This window comes from Cryptotermes secundus, unplaced genomic scaffold (genome assembly GCF_002891405.2).
Source record: "Cryptotermes secundus unplaced genomic scaffold, Csec_1.0 scaffold734, whole genome shotgun sequence".
Classification (NCBI taxonomy): Eukaryota; Metazoa; Arthropoda; class Insecta; order Blattodea; family Kalotermitidae; genus Cryptotermes; species Cryptotermes secundus.
This window is the reverse complement of record NW_019737093.1, coordinates 468980-488938: the sequence shown is the minus strand read 5'-3', so window position 1 is coordinate 488938 and position 19959 is coordinate 468980. Positions and strand designations below refer to the sequence as shown.

Below are 19959 nucleotides of genomic sequence, written 5' to 3'. Positions count from 1 at the left end.
GGTATTATGAAGTGTTTCTGTAATCCAAGATTATGTGAAGGTGAGTTTCTTATTTTAGTCTTACCTTTAGTGTCATGGTCCCATTGTGTAGTGCACTTTCGTCGTCGGACTAGTCTAAGGTATACCGTGTTGTGTATTTATACCCCTTGTGTGTCGTGACGTATGTGTGGGCATGTACTAATGTTTACTATGTTGTTGAACATATCACTCTGATTATGGTTCTCCTTATTAAGTTTTTGCTCTTCTATTAGTTTGTTAATTTTATTAAAGTGATAAATGTGGAAGTTTTCTTTTATGTTCATTAGGTGCGGTACTGGCAAAACAGAGTTTCTGAATGTTAAAGTGAGTTGTACATATTGCAATCACTGTTTTCAGAAAGATTCTCTGCCACTACATAACAGCTGTAATAGCCATTAGAGTTGAAACACAGTTAACTGCCATTACAAATCACAGAGGACCAATCACTGGCAACTAAATTCTGTTAATTACAAGTTAAATCCTGAAGCTAAAAAAATGTTTGATGATAACTCTTGACAGGTCAGTCACCGAAACACTACAGTTTGGCTGTATGCAGGGTTCTGCAATTAACATAATTCTGTAGGAATTCCAGAATATAAAGAATGGATTTGTAACAGAATGTATCATTCTGTGCTCCACCTCCTCCTACTTCCTTCTGCATCTCCTTCCTCCCCTCTTTACTCCCTTCCCTTCCTACCTCATCCTTGGAATCAGTCTCTCCCTGCAGTGCAGCTCAAATTGTGTTTCGGCCCAAATGTATTTGTTATCTATTTGGCTTCAGAATTTGCTCTGCTGTTCAGCTGCACTGCTCAACTCCATTCTGGGTTTCAGTTTGTATAATTATTATTACTATTACTTCCACTGGACTGCTACTTGTATTACAATTGTTATTATTTTTATTAGTTTTGTTACATTCATCTGACTATTCATTCATGGTATGCTCTTTATTTAACTTGCCTTTGTGCTTCACTTTGACCTACACTGACCTCTGCAGTAACCACTTCTTTGCTGCCCCACTGTGGGGTGGCATGTCAGATTAACAACTACCTCTCTGAAGCCTGAAGTCCATCTAAATAATGTACAAAACTTCAGTTCTTACCTCACAGGAAACACTGTAGTTTCATTACAAAGACCACTTGGTTAATGATGTTTAGCAAAATAACACTCTTCACTCTAGGAACCATAAGAAACATTAATTCAACTTGTGCACAAATGCATGCATTTATGTTACAGAGATGGTATATATGGCTACCACTGTGTTTTAAATGATTAAATTCGTTCTCAATTTGATTCTTCAATAAGCATATCACCAATCAGTTCTACCTCAATTTATCAGTTCACTTTAGACAAAACTGACAGAAAAATTCTGAATATTCTGTAGACCTCTCCAATCACAGTGCCTTACTGTCAATACAAATATGTCCACATTGCAACACACACACCTGCCTTTACAGCACAATCTTACCTTTCTCGGCAACCTGACCTTCCAGTTTTTTGGCTTCAAGTGTAGGCGATGTAAGCTTCAACTGAATCTCCTCAATGCATGACTTAAAATGTGCTTGCTCTTTCAGAAGTTGCTGCTTCATGAATCCTATCCCTAGAAATCATATGAAAGCAAGCAGAATGCGAATCATTTGAGTTGGAACTTAAAAACACTTAAACCTATAAAAGGCAAAGATAATCATTCATTACATGCTGTAAATATATATTTTTCTGAGCCATACTCGGTAGGCATGTGCAAGAATGGCTTTCATCTTCAGGCAAGATGAGAATTAGGAAAAAATGTCAATGATCTAGATGAGCATGAGAATTTTCTCTACTAGACCACTTCTTTCAATGTAATGACAATTTATAACACTACCCACTTTCCCAAAATGTTCTAAGTTGTACCACTTATCCCTTATGACAATACCACTTATAGAATGGAAAAACAAGCATCACAGACATACAGTCTGCCAAAAAAATTCGTTTGTACTAGAGCCGGCAGCCATTACAATTCTGATGGAGTGGTGGAAAAGATATCACTGTTCATCTGTACAGATTCTTTAACAATAATCCTATCACAAAGATTCACATAACATCCCATATCCAGAAAAAAAAAAAACTCCACCTACCTTCCTCTTCAGCTATATTTGACTTTCAACAAGTATGTTAATATCTTATCTGTAATTTTATACATAGAATATGTATATGTATGAAAATATAATTCAACTTATTGCTAACAGATGGTAGAAATATCAGTTATGACACACCGTCTATGATGAACTGCCAAAATCTTTGTCACAGGAACCATAATGAATCAACTAAACAAGAAATTCATACCATAACATTTCCCTTACAGAACGGTAAAAAATGCCTCATTCTCACCATCCAATTCAGTTCCAAATGAACAGAGCTTTTCAAGGATGCAGCTGTAAACTTCGTAGCCTTTCAATGCAAGCAACTTGATTTCTTCAATCACATTTGCCTGCTGCTGTGGGTCATAGTAAGTGGTGATGACGGGTGGTGGCAATGAGACCTCCCACAACGTAATGGCAGTGTATCTGAAACAATACGTAACAGGCCTGCTCTGTTCTGCTCTCCTCTTAACAACAAATTAAAGACATGAACCTCCTTCACCCGTAACCAGCCAACTGCCATGTTCATGATACAAAGCCCCAAACTGAAAGAAAGAGGGTGTGATAATGTGCTGCCTGCCTAAAGTATCGCACACCTAAGGGGGTGGTGATAGATGCATATGAAGCAATGGTGGAATGATGAGAAGCAAAGGAAAACTGAAGAAATCCAGAGCAAAAACTTCTCCCGTGACACTGTCCAGAATGAATCTCACAACATATGACCAAACTCCAGACTCTATGTTGAGAAAACAACATCAAATTTCTTGGGCTGAGACAAGGCCCTCTTAACAATGAACATAAAAATTAATTCTTCATTCAGCACTTTCCTTGCCAGTAGGGCATTTCTGCTATGCTTCACTTCAGTCACTGCTTAGAAGTTGGTTTTCTACAGTGTTATGATGCATCGCCATTAGAAGGACCAACCAATAAGACAGTTACCTCAAATTAGGTAACAAATTTTTCCTTCCAGATCCTTTCCAATTCTTTATAAGCAGAGAAAGAACTTCAAATTATAATATTAACACAGAACCCCAGTTAACCTTCACTGCCATTGGACTTAAATCCCTTGCTACTAGAGGCACTGGCAGCTAGATTTTAAGGTGTAGGTAAGGATATTAGGCATACAAGAGAAAGAATTTTTCAGTCAGAGATGAGATCAAGGTGAGAATTTGTAAAATTTTCGAAAACCAAGACAAGAATGAGACTCTTCACTGACAGACAAATTTTTTCACTAGTAGTTGATAATAGCAGCTACTGTATTTACCAGAATGTAAGATAATTCCAAATGTAGGATGAATCCATACTAGGGGACATGTTTGTATAGAGAAAGTAATTTCATGAATTACAATTACAGCTTTCCTACAAATATGTGAAAGAAAATAAATATCAAATCTTACAAAATAAATATTATAAAACACACTGTGGTGCATAGACCCATTGTCAGACAACGCCCACAACACACACACAGTCAACAGTATAGGAACAGTGTTGTCTCCTTCCCTGAAGCCGAAGCTGTCAGAGCATGAAGCAGACCATTCGCCTCCATCTAGTACAAAGGTCAATAATGGTGGAGCTCTACCTCCACTCCGCATACGTCTTCATGGTCTGGCTGTTTATTAATTATGCATCAGAACAACTTTACTTTCATCTTATTCCCTAGAAAGTGTAGTTATGAAGTCATCCCTCGAGGTATGACCATGAGGTCAGTATTCATTGCACAATCACAAATCTGGCATCAAAACTGGATTTTAAAAGCATCCAGCATAAGCATTTCTTGCGTTCTCAACAGTCTGGATCTTCTGCTCCAAGCGATTTCAGTTCTTCCATCCGTCATCTGCTCCAACAAATGGATGCATATTAAGCACTTTTTAAATTCAGTATCCCACATGTTGCTGTTGCCCTGAAGTGTGAAGGCAAATGAAGACATTTGTTGCCAAGGAAAGCCTGTTCTTCTGGGTTATTTGTATACATGATCCTAAGCTGGGCTTAAAATTTCAGCTTCTTATTAAGTAATGATGGTGCATGAAAATTACATTTCATTCTGGCTTTTAATTTATACAAATGACAATTTTCTAGTAGAACTGGCAAAAGTTCCATTTCATATTGTATCCACTTTCAGATAAACATCCAGGAGACACTATTATTTTGCCACTTCGGAGTTGATTATTTCTTTTGCATGTCTGATCACCACAAACTTAGAGTACAAGTCATAACTGCTGGTACCTGACACTATTTGACAACTTATTCTCATTCAAACCAGTATATTTCTTCTTGGCATGATCTGTCATTTTTATGCTAAGTGACCCCTGCATTAGCATACAGTTCCATGCTATTGTAAATCAGTGAAATACTATTTTTGTGTCCAACTCTGACGGACCTCTTCAGGCAACCAGATGGCAGCAGGTGGCTTCTGACCTTCAAACACATTCATCTCCCTCATTTTCTTGCTAATTACTCTCTGGGCATGATAGTGCAAACTGTGCTATGAGCAGGTTACACATTAAAAGGATCAGAAGCATCTAGCTATATAGTATCCAAAATGCATAACAACATTCTGCACGTTTGAAAGCTTGGAAGTTTGGGGGGGGGGACTCATCTACAGTTCAGGCTAACATGATACCAATCCATTTAACATGACACCATCATACAAAGAAAAAGAAGTTTTCAGAAAGTTTTTGAAGTTGGAGAAGGAAAAATTAATGTTGAAATTTAGATCAAGAAATTTCCTTTCACCATTCAGTCTATACAGATTTGAGACTCTCATGTGGTTAATATTTATGCTGAAAAAAATGTGTCATAAAGATTGCTGAAGGATGCAAACATACATTATGACAATGCAACAGATAGTCAATAAATATTAAGAAGGCACTTGCAAAGATATGACATTTGTACATACTTGAAGGAAGCAACAATGTTCCTCATTCCAAAGTACTGGTAATGTTCATGATGAAGGGAATGAGGACACACAGTGCCTGCCTGTCCACGTCGCCGGTACATTCCACCATGGAAACGCAGCTCTAGGTACTTAGCAAATGACAGTGACCAAGTATCCGCTGACATTGGCACAACTGGTGATACCTGTGAATATAACAAAACTGTATCAAACAAGTTCATCTCTTTAACAGACTGAAAAGCAGTGATGAGCCTGTGTTAATGGCTAAGGAAGAAACTGTGCTACAAGGCATGATTGATAGACTAATCGAAATTGGAAGGTGCTATGGCATGGAAATGAATGTGGAAAAAACAAAAGCAATGAAAATTTCGAGACAACCAACCCCAGTCACAATAAAGATAGACCAAAAACAACTGGAGAATGTGAAATGTTTTAAATATTTGGGTAGCTTGTTAACAGATGATGGAAGGTGTACTTGTGAAATTAAATCTAGGATTGCCATGGCAAAAGCTGCATTTAGCAAGAAGAAGGATCTTTTTACCTGCAAATTGGACTTAAATTTGAGGAAGAAACTAGTGAAAGCTACCTTTGGAGCATGGCTTTGTACGGGGCTGAAACTTGGACATGTAGGACAGTAGATCAGAAACACCTGGAAAGCTTTGAAATGTGGTGTTGGAGAAGGATGGAGAAGATCAGTCGGACCGATTATGTGAGAAATTAAGATGCGTTATTTAGAGTCAGTGAACAGAGGAATATCCTACATGAAATAAGAAAACGAAGGCTAATTGGATTGGTCATATCTTACGCAGTAACTGCCTTCTAAAATAAGTTATTGAAGGAAAGATAGAGGGGCGGATAGAAGTGACAAGAAGACGAGGAAGAAAACATAAGAAGATGCTGGATGACCTTGGGGACAGAATAGGATATTCTCATTTGAAGGAGAAAGCTCTAGATTGCATTAAGTGGCGGAACTGTTTTGGAAGAGACTGTGGACCTGTCGGCTGACAGATTAATGATGAAGGAAGAGGACAAGAAGTAATTTCCCATATACCAGCAATACATAAACACCACTCACTCCTCCTAGTACCATTAACAATGGAAAGGACAGTGGTTGTTGCAAGTGCCACTTATTTTCAAATTCATAAATTCTGCATTCTGCCCACAGGAGTTATTTGTGTGTTTCATATGAATCACAGGATAAACAGTAATTTTTTCTCTGAACAGCATTAAGCAACTGGTGTTCACACTAGGAGATGGAATTCATTTCCTGAACAGGATTGAATTGATTTTTAAATGTCATTTAGACGAAGTTCAAGCTTAAAAGCATTAATAAAACCAAAAACATAAACTTATATGAAAAAGGAATGCTCTAAGAATTCTTATGATGAACGGTTGTAGCATACCCAAAGTTACTGTGCTACCATATGCCTGCAAATACTGAGGTTCTGTACCAGAACCTTCAGACAGGGCTGATAGTAATCTGGTCAGCATTTCAACTGTGTAGCTCAGTTGAGGCATTGAGTCCTGGCAGGCCCAGAGATTATTATCTTCTCCATTGTGTCTTGACCACAACTGCGGCTCACAGTTTCCTATCCAGTGGGTACCAGGAATTCTTTCCCTTGGATAAAACAGTCATGCTGAGAAGTTGACTTCTCACTTCTGTCTTGTACCAAGGTTAACAATCCATAAAACAAGACCGCCCTCCCATTTCCCATATGTTCACAGTGTGGAGCTTAATTAAGCACAGAGTACCTCTACCTATTATGTCTCAAACACGAGACTATTCCAATAACACTCTATTAACGCTCTGAAGCCTGAATCCATCTAAGAACACAAAACATTGTTTCTTCCTCATAGGAAAGACAGTGCGTCTCCCTTGAAGGAACAAAATGGTTAATTCTGCACATGAAAAGAACTAATGTTTACTGTGAGAACTATATGGAACACATAAATACACCATGTGGACAAACCGCAGAGTTTTTAATATTAAACCAGTTAGTACATATTGCCACTGATCTGTCTTACATGATATTACAGGATTAACATGCTCAGTGATGCTTCATAACAATGCTGGCCAACACAACTCACCATTTTACAACGACTGCACCAACTCCACATGACAATGTTGTTTCCCTCAGTGTCAGGGATTGGTTTGTCCAGTTCCTTCAGAACTATGTGAACACACCCCATATCATGCACGAACCGACGAACGTGCCGCACCATGGAAGTCTCACATGATTCAGATGGGCAGGCATAAGATGAACGAAAACAGTAACGCTCTAGGAAGCTGCCCAGGGGGATGTCATTATGTCCATAGAAATCCATGTATACAACCCTATTGAAAGAGAATATAAGGAAAAACAAGTAATCATACAATGGACAAAGTCCAAAAAACCCAGTAATTCTAAAGGAGAAACAAGTTAACTGGCATATTTAGTGCCTCCATTATAACTTTACATATTCAAAGGAGCAAGCAGGTATCTCCCTGCTATTCTTGTTCAGTTCACACATCAGAATTCCCAGTGCTGGGCCCCAGATTCCATCCCTGATCAGGTTGTATGGGATTTGCTGTGGACAAAGTGACACCGAGGTAGGTTTTCTCTCAGTACTTTGCTCTTCTCTGCCAATTCTCATTCCACCAGCTGTTCCATATCCATTCATCATCCTATCACTGACACTTGGTTTTAATTTATTTTAAATTATTTTAAATTAATTTTTCATCTAATGGCAATGTGATGCATTATCTTACGTCCATCACCATGACAACTGCTACAATAGGAATGGACACTTCCATGGCAACGAATACGTGGAAATTGTGGAATTCCCGCAGAGACAAATTATGGCAACAAATTGTCGTTGAGTAACAACGCATCAGACGAAACATGTTACAGGTGTATTCTATAAGAAGAGTTCCCGCAACAATGGACTGTCTGAACAGCAGTAATGGAACCATGAGGAATGGTGTCTGGTATGCCGTCCACATAACCCCTATATAAGCAGAGCTTATGACACGCAATGAGTATTAAGTATTGGAATATTGAAGACTGGAGTATTGAGAATGAGATAATCTTTGGATAGCCACCGCCAGAGACAGTTGAGATCCAACCACGGCCAAAGATAGTTGAGTATGAGAGTATTGGGCCAGAAGCCGAGTGATATTGCAAGCGAAAATAATTGTACAGTGTGTAAGAGTGAGTGTCCAATAAAGATTCGCTAAATCCGAGACCCATATAAAGTTATTTGTCATGTGACATATCCAGTATGTGACATTATGTTAGGCCCAGACATTTGGTCTATGAAACTGAAACTAAGAATGTTTCTATGTTAAACTTACAGTAACTCAGTCATGCAATTTTTAACATAAAATGTGTCCCTGAATTCCACAAACGAAATTAAATTTACCTAGTTCATCAGTATTTTCATACTTACTTACTGTGACATGACTGTACATTCAAATTTAAATTCAGGGGGACTTTTTTTATTCATGAAACCATTTCAGTTGCTCATATTTTTCTAATCCATGTAGTATCATGGGCAATCTAGGCATATACTTACATTTCAAGTTGGTAGCACTGGAATGGCATCATTTTAACCCCAAACACCATGAACGTTTACAACGTGCAGATCAAAGTTTTCACCATAAAGGAGTATTGCAAAAGTGGAAATTCAGTGGCGAGTGCATAAAAAATTCTGTACAGAGTTTGCTATGTAAGGTACCAACAGAAAATTCTGTTTGGCACTCAGTTAAGCAGTTTAAAGAACTGGATAGCTTACACAAATGTCATGCTGGCAACCCATCCCTATGCCCACCTGATGTGGTGGATGAAGTCTGACAAATCTTAGTGAAGAGTCCCACTGTAAGAGAAACTCGTAACATCTTTAAGTGACTTATGAGGGTGCAGATTTTTAGTGTTCTGCAACAAGTTTTCAGTCCTTCTTGAGAACAAAGTGTACATCTTAAACAGAATATGGTTGCATGATGAAAGCTGTTTTCATTTAGGAAGATATATGAACAAACAGAATGCTTGTTGGTGTCTGTTACAAAGTCACTGTCACTGTCACTGTCACTGACAATCCCTACATCTCCGCAAGTTACAGTGTGATGTGCACTCTCCAGTATTGGCATGTTCACATCTGTGTTTGTTGAAGACACAGTCAGCTCTCAGGCCCACCTTTGTGTCCTGTAGACTGGCTACGTTCCTTTTCTCATGAGTTACAGTGTTGATCTCAATAAGGCCTGGTTCCAGAAACATGGAATTAAGCCCTCATACAGCCAGTTTGGTTGGGCTTGTTGCAGGGAACATCCAGAAACAGAATCCTCTCAAATAGATTTCCTCATGTTCGTGGTGGAGCTTTTAAATGGCCACTTTAGTTATCCAATTTAAACCCAGGTTATTTTTCATACTGGAATATCTCAAGGGTAAAATGTTCAACACTAACCCTCACATAACTGATTATTTGGAAGAGTTAAACACTAACCCGCCAGTCAGAGTAGCCAAGCAGTCTAAGGCGTGCACTGTCTTCGCTCGCTCGGAAGCTGGGATCGTGGGTTCAGATCCCACTCAGGGTATGGATGGTTGTGTGCGTTTTTCTGTTTGTGTACAGGTAGAGCGAGCTGATCACCCACCCAAGGAGTCCTACCGTATGTCTAAGATCTTGAAAAACCGAAGTGAACGGAGAAGTTCATGGAGATAGGCCTAGGCCCACTGGGGCTGTAGTGCCAAGAAAAAAAAAATACACTAAAACTAACATAAATGATGACTTAAAAAAAAAGTAAAGCTATCCCTGTACCAGGCCATGAAGGCCCATAGGGTTGTGAGACATTGAGGGTCCCACACTATCTAGACAATCGGCTCAAAGATGGTGGTAAGGTTGTCAGCCTTATGCGCTGGCCGCGCTTTACTTCCCAAGAAAATTATTTAATTAATTCCTGGTACTCATTTCTGTTAGAGGCTGAGTAAACCCCAGAGCCTAGTGCAGCTGGAAGGATTAGGTCAACTGAAGGAATCTGATGACCTCATCGGGACTTAAACCCACAACCTTCCGGCTTGTAGCATAGCCCCTCAACCAACTATGCTACCACATGCCCCAACTGATTACTTAAAAGAGTTAATATTGTAAGAGATGTTCTCTTAGTTTTGATAAAACTTTGCAGCTTGAGTTTTCCCCATAGCATCGTCCTTGTACGCCGTTTTTAACATTTCAAGAGTTTCTGTTCCACTTTTCCCAAGCAAAAAGCAGAATTTCACTGCCACACGCTGTTCATGAAAATCAGCCATTGCAAAAACGACGATCACACAAAACAGTTGTCACTATAAATTCTGCCGAAACTAGTCCTTACCTTCTGAAGCAACGGTAGTCGGCTTATCGACTCAGGAATGTTAGCTCTATGCGCTCATAGCAGCAAAACGCGGTACTACAAAAGCTCTGCCCACAAAAAAATTAGTTCGGTTTCTTTTGGGTACCCCATCGTATATCAAACAGGACTGTACTTCCTGTGTGCACTACAATTTTAAATACAAAAATAATGAGGATTGTACAGATTATTTTAATTTTATGACAAAATGAAACTGTTTGATAAATAAAAAATTGCACGGTGTGTGAATTAATAACTAGCATATAATTTTAAAACACATTTACCATGGATTAACACAGAATGCCGGGGCATTGTGGGACTCATGAGAATAGCTGCAGAAAAGTACAGCTAGACGCTGATGATTTGCAGGGTCCAGAGCATCGGGCCAAGAACTCTGTTTACCAGCAGCTGATGAATGTGTTGCATCTGCTGTTGTACTGTTGACTCGTGCTGGTGCCTTGGTTGAATGCAGTGGCTCAGGAGAAGTCGAAGCTGAGGTAACTCGACCTCCACATGCTCGGAAATGGGCCAACAAACTCTGCACTTCACAGCTATCGACAGCACTTGTAAGCTTTGCAGACACAAAAGGATGTTGGGCTAGAAGCTGGAAACAACATAGACACTTGTTTCAACCAGTGAAAAAGTAAAACTCATCATTAACCCTTAGAAGAATGAAGTTCATCTAACAGTACATCAAAGTTCAGTTTTACATCAAAGAAAACATATTAGATCTCCATGACAAATACCAAATTATTAACTCTGCTTACAGAAACAATTGTTTATTCTGAGAGTTATATTAAATACATAAGTGCAGTCTATAAGAATAATGCCAGCTTTATTAAATGTTAAAGCAGAAAGTACATATAGTAACCAATGTGATTTAAAGAGTTAAATATATAAGTGCATGAAAACAGTAATTTTCTGAGACAACTTTCCTAAGGTAAAAAAATGTAAACTTGTCTCCATGCTTAAGTAATTAAGCACTAAGCCATGAAAGTGTATGGGGGAGTGGATGTATAGATCCACATTTTCTTGACCTTGGCACTTGTTGGAGGTGAGTTAGTGATCTGTTGGTTTGCCCGGATATGACCATCCAACGCAACAACATCAGGAGTGATGATATGATGAGCCTGTCCTGGGCAAGCATCGTCTTGCAGTGACACATGTCCCTCTCGGAATCTCTTATGTCATGCCAGCACATGTGACCGTCACAATGTGTTCGCCGTAAACAATAGGCATGTGACAATGAATTTCTCGTCCTCCTACTCCTTCAACAGTCAAAAAGCGCACTACACTTCGCTGTTCTTCTTTACCCGCCTCCATTACTGATGTTGGATGACCACACGTAGTGCTAACCTTACTTCCAGCACAATAAACAAACGACTATTGTGCAAGGGCATGTTGTCACTGTGCTTTCCCGAGTCCCCACCAGACGTCTGTACCATAAGCAAATTCCAGTATTACCAACTTGCAAGCCATGTGAGTTATGCGTGGTGACCAGTTTTCATTTGACTGCCCCTTATAAAAGTGACCAGTTATCTTGATGTGGTTTAAAATATGGAAAGCGGGAAGTTACAGAAATTATGGCCTAAAAATATATAAGAAATGATACAATACAAGTATATTGTCACATGTATGAGTGACTACAGATGGGGTTTGAATTAGTAATTGGATTTACTGAAAACTTCTAGATCATAACTACGAGTAACTATAGTGCTATCACTAATTCACACACACTACAGTTCACTACAGCATACACTAAGTCTTCTCAGTTTATTTTCACTAGTCGTTTCCTGGTAACGAATCCTAACAATGTCCTCTGCTTATGTCCTTACTGGCTGATGACTGTCTTACAACTGACTACACTATAAACTTCTCCCACTTAAAGCCCCTTGGAACATACCATGTAGAAAACACCACTCATTGTTGTAATTCAATTGCTGTCATGGGAACATGCTTGTTTGCGAAGTCATTACTCAGCAACAACTGCTGTATATTTGCTTATTCTGTGGTCACTGTCTAGCAGTGGTTGTTGTTCAGAGAGTCAGTACCTAGCAATTGGTCTACAGGCTACAATATTATTAAGAGTTCTGGTGTATAACACTGCAGATTACTGTTTTTTTTTAATTTGTTTATCATCTGATACTCTACAAGACCATAGCATTTCCAAAGTGCTGTGTTCTGTAAAATATTAGACAACGGGCAAATGAAAATCCCCAGTAATTCTGAATATAATACAAGAAAATCAGAACATGGGAATCTATCCAAGACATAGGGGTAGACAAGAAATATGTATACAAAGAATGGGGATCTGCTTGAGGAGAGTAAACCAAAAGAAAATGACGAAGACAAAAATTAAAAAAAAAAAAAAAAAAAACAGGATGAACCTTGCAGTGTCCATTCAGTAAAATATCCATCTAGCTCACTCAACAAACCTTGCCATAGTTTAAAGTCTAAATCCTGAATGTCCCTGTGCCCTGGCAGGCAGAAAATAAGTGGGGGTGAATAGAGACACAGCATGTAGGAAAGAGGATGACAAAGGACAGGGTGCACAAGAAGGCAGCTACAGGTTGTTTTGGAATATACTGTTCACTGAGCCAGGCAGGGCAGAGCAGACATGCTATTGTACAAATCCAAAAGTAGTTACTTGAAAATCTTGAAGTTCAAAATTGAAAAATTAACGTTCAAATCAAGGCAGAGGTATCTGTTCTCAACTTGATCTAATCTTTTTAACTATAAAATAATATGAGATCTGCAGTTATTTCCAAAAGTGAGAGTGCACACCATTCTCTTCTAAGTATGATCATAAAAATATATCCATATGGATTAAATAGGGATGCGCAGTGGTTGATGTAACTTTACCTTCATCTTAACACTATCTCCTCACACATTAATGGAGAGTAAATTTTACAAGGAAAATACAGAAGAAAATGTAAAAGCCATAAGAAACCATCAAGTCTAAAAGTTAAGAGAAGGGAAATGTAAGAGAGAAAAATCTCCTGAATGAAGCATCATAGAGACAAATGCATGGGAATGAAGCATCTCTTTTGGTGAGGACAACCACAGGAAAGCAAATGGAGGTCTCTGGAGATAGCTGTAACCTGACCTGACAGGAGAAGAGGGAGACATTTTGCTACCTCATGAATAATGTATCATGAACACTCAGAATGGATGGAAACACTTTTCTTTTCATAAATAGGCTCTCAGTTATCTTCTGTCACTTCATTTAGAGAAAAACTGCCAAGCCCACCTTCATTTCCTTAAACCTGGAGTCCACTTCATTACATGATATCATATCAGTTGCTTCACCATTGGTGATCACTTTGGTACTGCTGCTGCTGTTGCTGCCTGGTGCTGGCATATCAAACTGGGCAGACCAAAAGATCTCGTCTGGGAAGAATTTCCTAAGAGCACAATTCCGTCCGCGCTCCGTTTCCAGGTATGGCACTGTAAACTGTTATCACAAAACACATTCCCTTCTTTACTTTCAGCTTATTTAGCAACAATTTATATTTTATATTGTTAAACAAATCTTCTGGTGTGAAAGAATGACTGAAGTTAACAGAAGAAATGCCAGTTTTAGAAGTCGAGGAGTGTTGTTTGGAGAACTGTGTGCTTCAGGCTAAGTAAAGTAATCAACCAGAACAACAGCAGGCCAGGCTGGCATATGTGTTGCTAGGTATGGAACAGTATTACCCTATAACATGAGACCTCAAAGCCAATAGTGGAGCTAGAGTGGACATCCTTTGCTGAGCAATGGCTCAGAAATCATGTTCCCGCGATAACAAATATCAGTAAACGTGTTGTTGCCAAGTATCAAGTTCCTAAACACACATCTATATGTATAATATAAACTCTGTCATAAATGCAACACTTTATTGTAGTTCTTGTCCCCCTTCTTTCACACTACATGTTTCGGCCAGAACCGGCCATCATCAGGTGTATCTCACTTCGTGTAGCTGTCACACTGCACTCAATATTAACATTTAAACTGCAGATTTCCAATTGTTCATTGCTCTGTCATCAATTTAAATTAAATTTAAATTTTAAATATTAAAGCTAAATTGAGAATTTAAAATTTTAAACCAATCGACGAATCAATATTAATAAAGATTTTAAACATATTTGACAAAACCGACAAGGGGAGTTCTGGAATATTGAGTGCCGATTGACAACAGAGCAATGAACAATTGGAAATCTGAAGTTTAAATGTTAATATTGAGTGCAGTGTGACAGCTACGTGAAGTGAAATACACCTGATGATGGCCGGTTGCAGCCAAAACATGCAGTGTGAAAGAAGGGGGACAAGAACTACAATAAAGTGTTGCATTTATGACGGAGTTTATATCGTGCATTCAAGGCAGAGATTCTTCATACAAATTCATCAGACAGACATCGTTCAGAACTTCAACGTGTGAGCTCTTACAATTGACTGTAATTGTGAAGAAGTGCCAATAGACCCAATCATCAAATCCAGAACCCATTATTATTAGTCACACTAACCACAAATACATGACAATATTCTTGCACCCCAGCTACACCATAACACAATTAATTTGTCTACAAATCTGTAGCTAAGATGCATTCAATATGCCAACCTTGGTCTCCAGCTGTGGTATTAGACACTTCCATACCTACCAACATACTCGTATATGCCAACCTGGGCTACTATTATTGCATTCCATTATTTTACCCAGCAGTCAGGCACCCACAACTCCAGCATACCACCCATTGACTTCAAAGAACTGGGACTTCATCTATTAAATTAAGTATTTCCTCAAACACCAGAGATTCACTTAATGACATAAAATGTAACTTTAGAAAACACAGACTGGAAAATCACACTACACTGGGACTGACTTCACAGAATGTTTGTAGAAATTCTGTTAAAACCTGAATGTACAACTTTATATGGTCACAATTTGGGGGTGTGACTACAGATGGGGTATGGACGGGTGAATGGATTTATTGACTACTTATACCTACCAGTCAGAACTATAAGCAGTTACAGCACTATCACTGATCTTCACACTTTACAAATCACTACACGTTAAGTCTTTTCTCAGCCTGCTGTGTCTCCAACAGCAACTCCTTAGCAACGGCCTCCAACAGTGGAGATTCTTCAGTTTCCCACACTCACGTTGTTACTGGCTGGTGAATATCGTGCAATTGAACTCACTCAGCTGGCCTGAGGTCCTCATTATATAGTCTTGGGACAGACCCGACAGAAAAAACAGCCTCAAACAGTTTTTCTGTTGTTGTTATGGGATGTTGCCTAGTGATAGCCTGGATATCGTATCTGCAGGAATGAGTTTACTGAAACATTGCTCAGAAACGGCTGTTTGTTCATTCGCCTATTGCATAGAAATGGTTGTATTCATTGTTTGTTCTGAGTTTTTTGCCTAGCAATGGGTCTATGATGGAATATTGTACTCAGGTCCTGTAAGAAAGTGTATCAGAGCCAACCAATTACATGAGTATCGTATCTACTTTTAAACTTTGTATACACCACCATATTTAACAAAACCTGTACAGATACATTTCTGCTGTGAAAAAGGAAACAAAACCGGAAATTTGTTATTTATATACCTGTGAGACAACCATCATACATCCTGTACAATGTCATTCTCTTATTAAACTATAGTCTACTGCAACGTGAAGCCATGTAGTTTGGTAGATAGGCACCAGTGTTTCCTCAATCTTCAGGGTAGGAAGAGAGAGGGAGCAGGGTTCTTTGGAACGTTGGTGCCATCTGTCATACTACATGATACTACATCCCAGAACATTGTAATTTTAATACTCACTGATGTGAGAATCCCAACTCTCACTCAGCGACCTCTACTGACTGTAGTCAATAATGGAAAGCTCTTTCACCTCCACTGGATGCATCAGCAATTGCTATGCCACACAGAAATTACACTAAATCACCAAAATTTCATATTTTAGTGTGTGCACTGTTAATGACATATGTCAGTAGAAATCAATGATTTTGTGATCAGTGAGTAATCTAATGAAATTAAGAAAATCATCACCAACTGTTTGTTTAGTGCATGGCACTTCTGTAGTCCCAACTAATCCTGTTACAATTGCAGTGCCTTATAATTTGCCCCTTTCAGAGAATCATGTAACCTCTAGTGGGCATGGCCCATGTGGTAGATGGGGAATTCCACAAGATACAGCTGGATGGTCTGAAGGTACTGAGTTGATGGATAGGTTCTTTCATAACACTGTTGGTATATATAGATTCTATAGCATCGAATGGTGGAGTGCCTCATAAATGATGAATTGGAAAGAACTTGGAAGGAAGCAATCATAGCCTATATAGGTACTACCTTAGCATTTGCCTGAAAGTACTGAGAAAAGCCACAAAAAACTTCAATCATTTGGACAGCTGATGTGCACACTCAGTGGAACAGGTGTACAATGAACGACCCCAGTTCCTGGAGGCTTCAAAATACTGGGTATCCTTTCTTCAGGAGATATAAATATCAAGAAGGGGATCTGAAAGTCTTATGGAGAAAGTCCCCCTTTTAGGCAGAAATTAGGCTACCAGTGTAACCGAGTCAATATTACCCTAAGACAGAAAGAGAATGTACCTCCAAAACATTGATACCCACCTGATAGACTGACCACACACTGTTATAACCCAGAAGGCCACAGTAAGAACCTTCACCATCACAGAAACCCCATATTTCATGCAGTTATGAGAGGCTGTGGATAACCTAAGGAAAACATTACCTGTAGATATGGTGATGAAGAGAGTATGGTGTCATCCAAAGCTTTACGAAATCTATTGGTGAGCGGCAGTTCAGCAACTGACAACTGTCCAAAACCAGTACTTTGGTTACCAACACTGAAAACTTCATCTTCCAGATTCAGGTACAAATGTAGGGGATCACTAAAATCACTCACAGACTCAACATTCATTCGTTTCTCCTCACTCAGAGATTTCTCCTTGTTCCCAATACGAACTGTTTGTTTTTTACTAGAATCACAGTCAGTCTGATCTGATGATACTTGAGCCTCTTTACCATGTGTCAGCTGATGAATTGGTTCACAAACACAAATATTATCTTCGCCAGCTGAATGATTCAACACATCAATTTGTTTCCTACTGCCACTTGGTAAACCCTTATTATAATTTTCACAACTAGGACTAATATGTTCTGCTCTGTCACAACATTCACGTTTTTTTCCATTAATAATGGAGGAATTTTCACTTTGTAAATTATTATTTGATTGCACACTGTAACTGAAAGGAACATCATTTCTGTTAAAGGATCTTACTTTCACATCTTTGGCATTTACTCCTGCTGAATTACAAGGCAATGTGTATGCCACAGGTACACTGGAAGTGTCATTTATAACATTTTCATTGCTCATCCTCATCTCAGAAGACCATGGCAATACATGCCGACGTATCTTAGGGTCTTCAGCTGCATCCTCAGAACGTCCATGCAATATTTCACTGTTTGACAAAACTACTGTAGAGTCATTTTCAAGGCACATTTTGGACTTAGCTGGAGATGAAATTATATGGTAATTTTGAGAAGTAACATTGGTTACAGGTTCCTCAAAGAAAGTATCAGTTGGAGGACTTGGAGGAAGAGCAAATTCATCCATGAGAAATGATTTCTCAAGCCTCCAACTGGCCTGAGTAAACACTAAATGACTGACAACACGTTTCAACTTAGCAAGTTCGCTGCTTGTTGTGCCACGAAGCAATACTGTGCAACCAAGATGCTGTGAGGAACAGCCCTCGAAGAACATTAATGTTTTACTGGGACCTGAAATAAATACAAACATATTAAAACAATAATCCTGTTTGTTGTCAACTGCCAGGCCACAGCAAACATGCAGCCAGTGTAGATTGTACTGGAACATTCTGTGAATCTGCAAAATACAAAAGTGCATAATTCCCTTCTTAGGAAGCTAAAAATTTCACAGCTAGTAAAGTAATTCCCTCCCAATTACAGTAACATAGGCTCACTAATTTTAGAATAAGACAAAAATTACCCTCTAATTACATTTAGATACACTAAGATAGTAATGTATTTCTTATTTTAATAGCGATGATATATCAGAAAAGTGAAATCTATCAAAACAGTTGATTACTGTGTTCAAAAAACCCACCACAGGATTCTATCCTGGGCAAGAGGAATCCACTTCACATCCTCACATCCTGTTCCTTTAAATAGTACCACCATATGTATACACAGGTTTCAACTTCTGGTTCAAAGTTTGTACACATTTCTCTTCTTTCCTATGCATAATATTTCATCCTCCTCACTTTGATCGAACTAATAATATTTGGTGAAAAGTAAAAATTATGAAGCTCTTCACATGCAATTTTTTCCAGTCTCTTATTACCTTCTTCCTCTTACATACCCTCAAGATTCTTCTAAAATATGTCCCAGTTCAGCTTGTTCCTTTAAAAGGAAAGACCATATTTTATGCCCATACCAAACAACAGGTAAATTTATAATAGCTTTGCATACAGTATACTCCTGAGTATCCAAGTGAGCATTATCCACTTTGTGGCTTGTCATGAACCTATCTATGACTGTCCGCAACCCTGAGAAGTGCCTGTTAAGTTCACTCAGTCCATCTGGCTGTCTGTAAGCACGAAACAACTTGAAAACCAGTGGACATATTTTTACAAGATTTTAACATTTTACAAAAGAAGACCTGACAAGTANGTATACACAGGTTTCAACTTCTGGTTCAAAGTTTGTACACATTTCTGTTATTTCCTATGCATAATATTTCATCCTCCTCACTTTGATCGAACTAATAATATTTGGTGAAAAGTAAAAATTATGAAGCTCTTCACATGCAATTTTTTCCAGTCTCTTATTACCTTCTTCCTCTTACATACCCTCAAGATTCTTCTAAAATATGTCCCAGTTCAGCTTGTTCCTTTAAAAGGAAAGACCATATTTTATGCCCATACCAAACAACAGGTAAATTTATAATAGCTTTGCATACAGTATACTCCTGAGTATCCAAGTGAGCATTATCCACTTTGTGGCTTGTCATGAACCTATCTATGACTGTCCGCAACCCTGAGAAGTGCCTGTTAAGTTCACTCAGTCCATCTGGCTGTCTGTAAGCACGAAACAACTTGAAAACCAGTGGACATATTTTTACAAGATTTTAACATTTTACAAAAGAAGACCTGACAAGTAATTTCAGTTTCAATTAGGCTGGAAGATTTTAACGACCATTTTATACGAAGGTCTACCGCATTTCTGTATACATCCTGAGTGTAACTCACTAAATATTTGTTGAAATAAATAATGCTTCAAACAAAAGTTGTAGGTATTATTGAAACACACATTTTATCCTCAATATAGTACCAGCAAATTGGACTTAAATTTGAGGAAGAAACTAGTGAAATGCTACATTTGGAACATAGCTCTGTATGGGGCTGAAACATGGACACTTATGGCAGTAGATCAGAAACATCTGGAAAGTTTCGAAATGTGGTGTTGGAGAAGGATGGAGAAGATCAGTTGGACCGATTATGTGAGAAATGAAGAAGTGTTAATTAGAGTCAGTGAGCAGAGGAATAT

The 19959-nt window shown here is 38.6% G+C and overlaps 1 protein-coding gene across 4 annotated transcripts in view; it reads right to left on the bottom strand.

The window, feature by feature from the left end:
- LOC111870168 (1-phosphatidylinositol 3-phosphate 5-kinase) overlaps positions 1 to 19959 on the bottom strand; it is an 83899-nt gene that overhangs the window by 33229 nt on the left and 30711 nt on the right. For all 4 annotated transcript variants that reach the window (XM_023862237.2, XM_033753700.1, XM_023862236.2 and 1 more), the window contains 7 exons: positions 17123 to 18171; positions 13635 to 13838; positions 10669 to 10988; positions 7117 to 7363; positions 5032 to 5213; positions 2386 to 2561; positions 1484 to 1615 (listed from right to left, as the gene is read on the bottom strand). In XM_023862237.2, the coding sequence (XP_023718005.1) occupies positions 1484 to 1615; positions 2386 to 2561; positions 5032 to 5213; positions 7117 to 7363; positions 10669 to 10988; positions 13635 to 13838; positions 17123 to 18171 (2310 nt within the window). The remainder of the gene's footprint in view (positions 1 to 1483; positions 1616 to 2385; positions 2562 to 5031; positions 5214 to 7116; positions 7364 to 10668; positions 10989 to 13634; positions 13839 to 17122; positions 18172 to 19959) is intronic.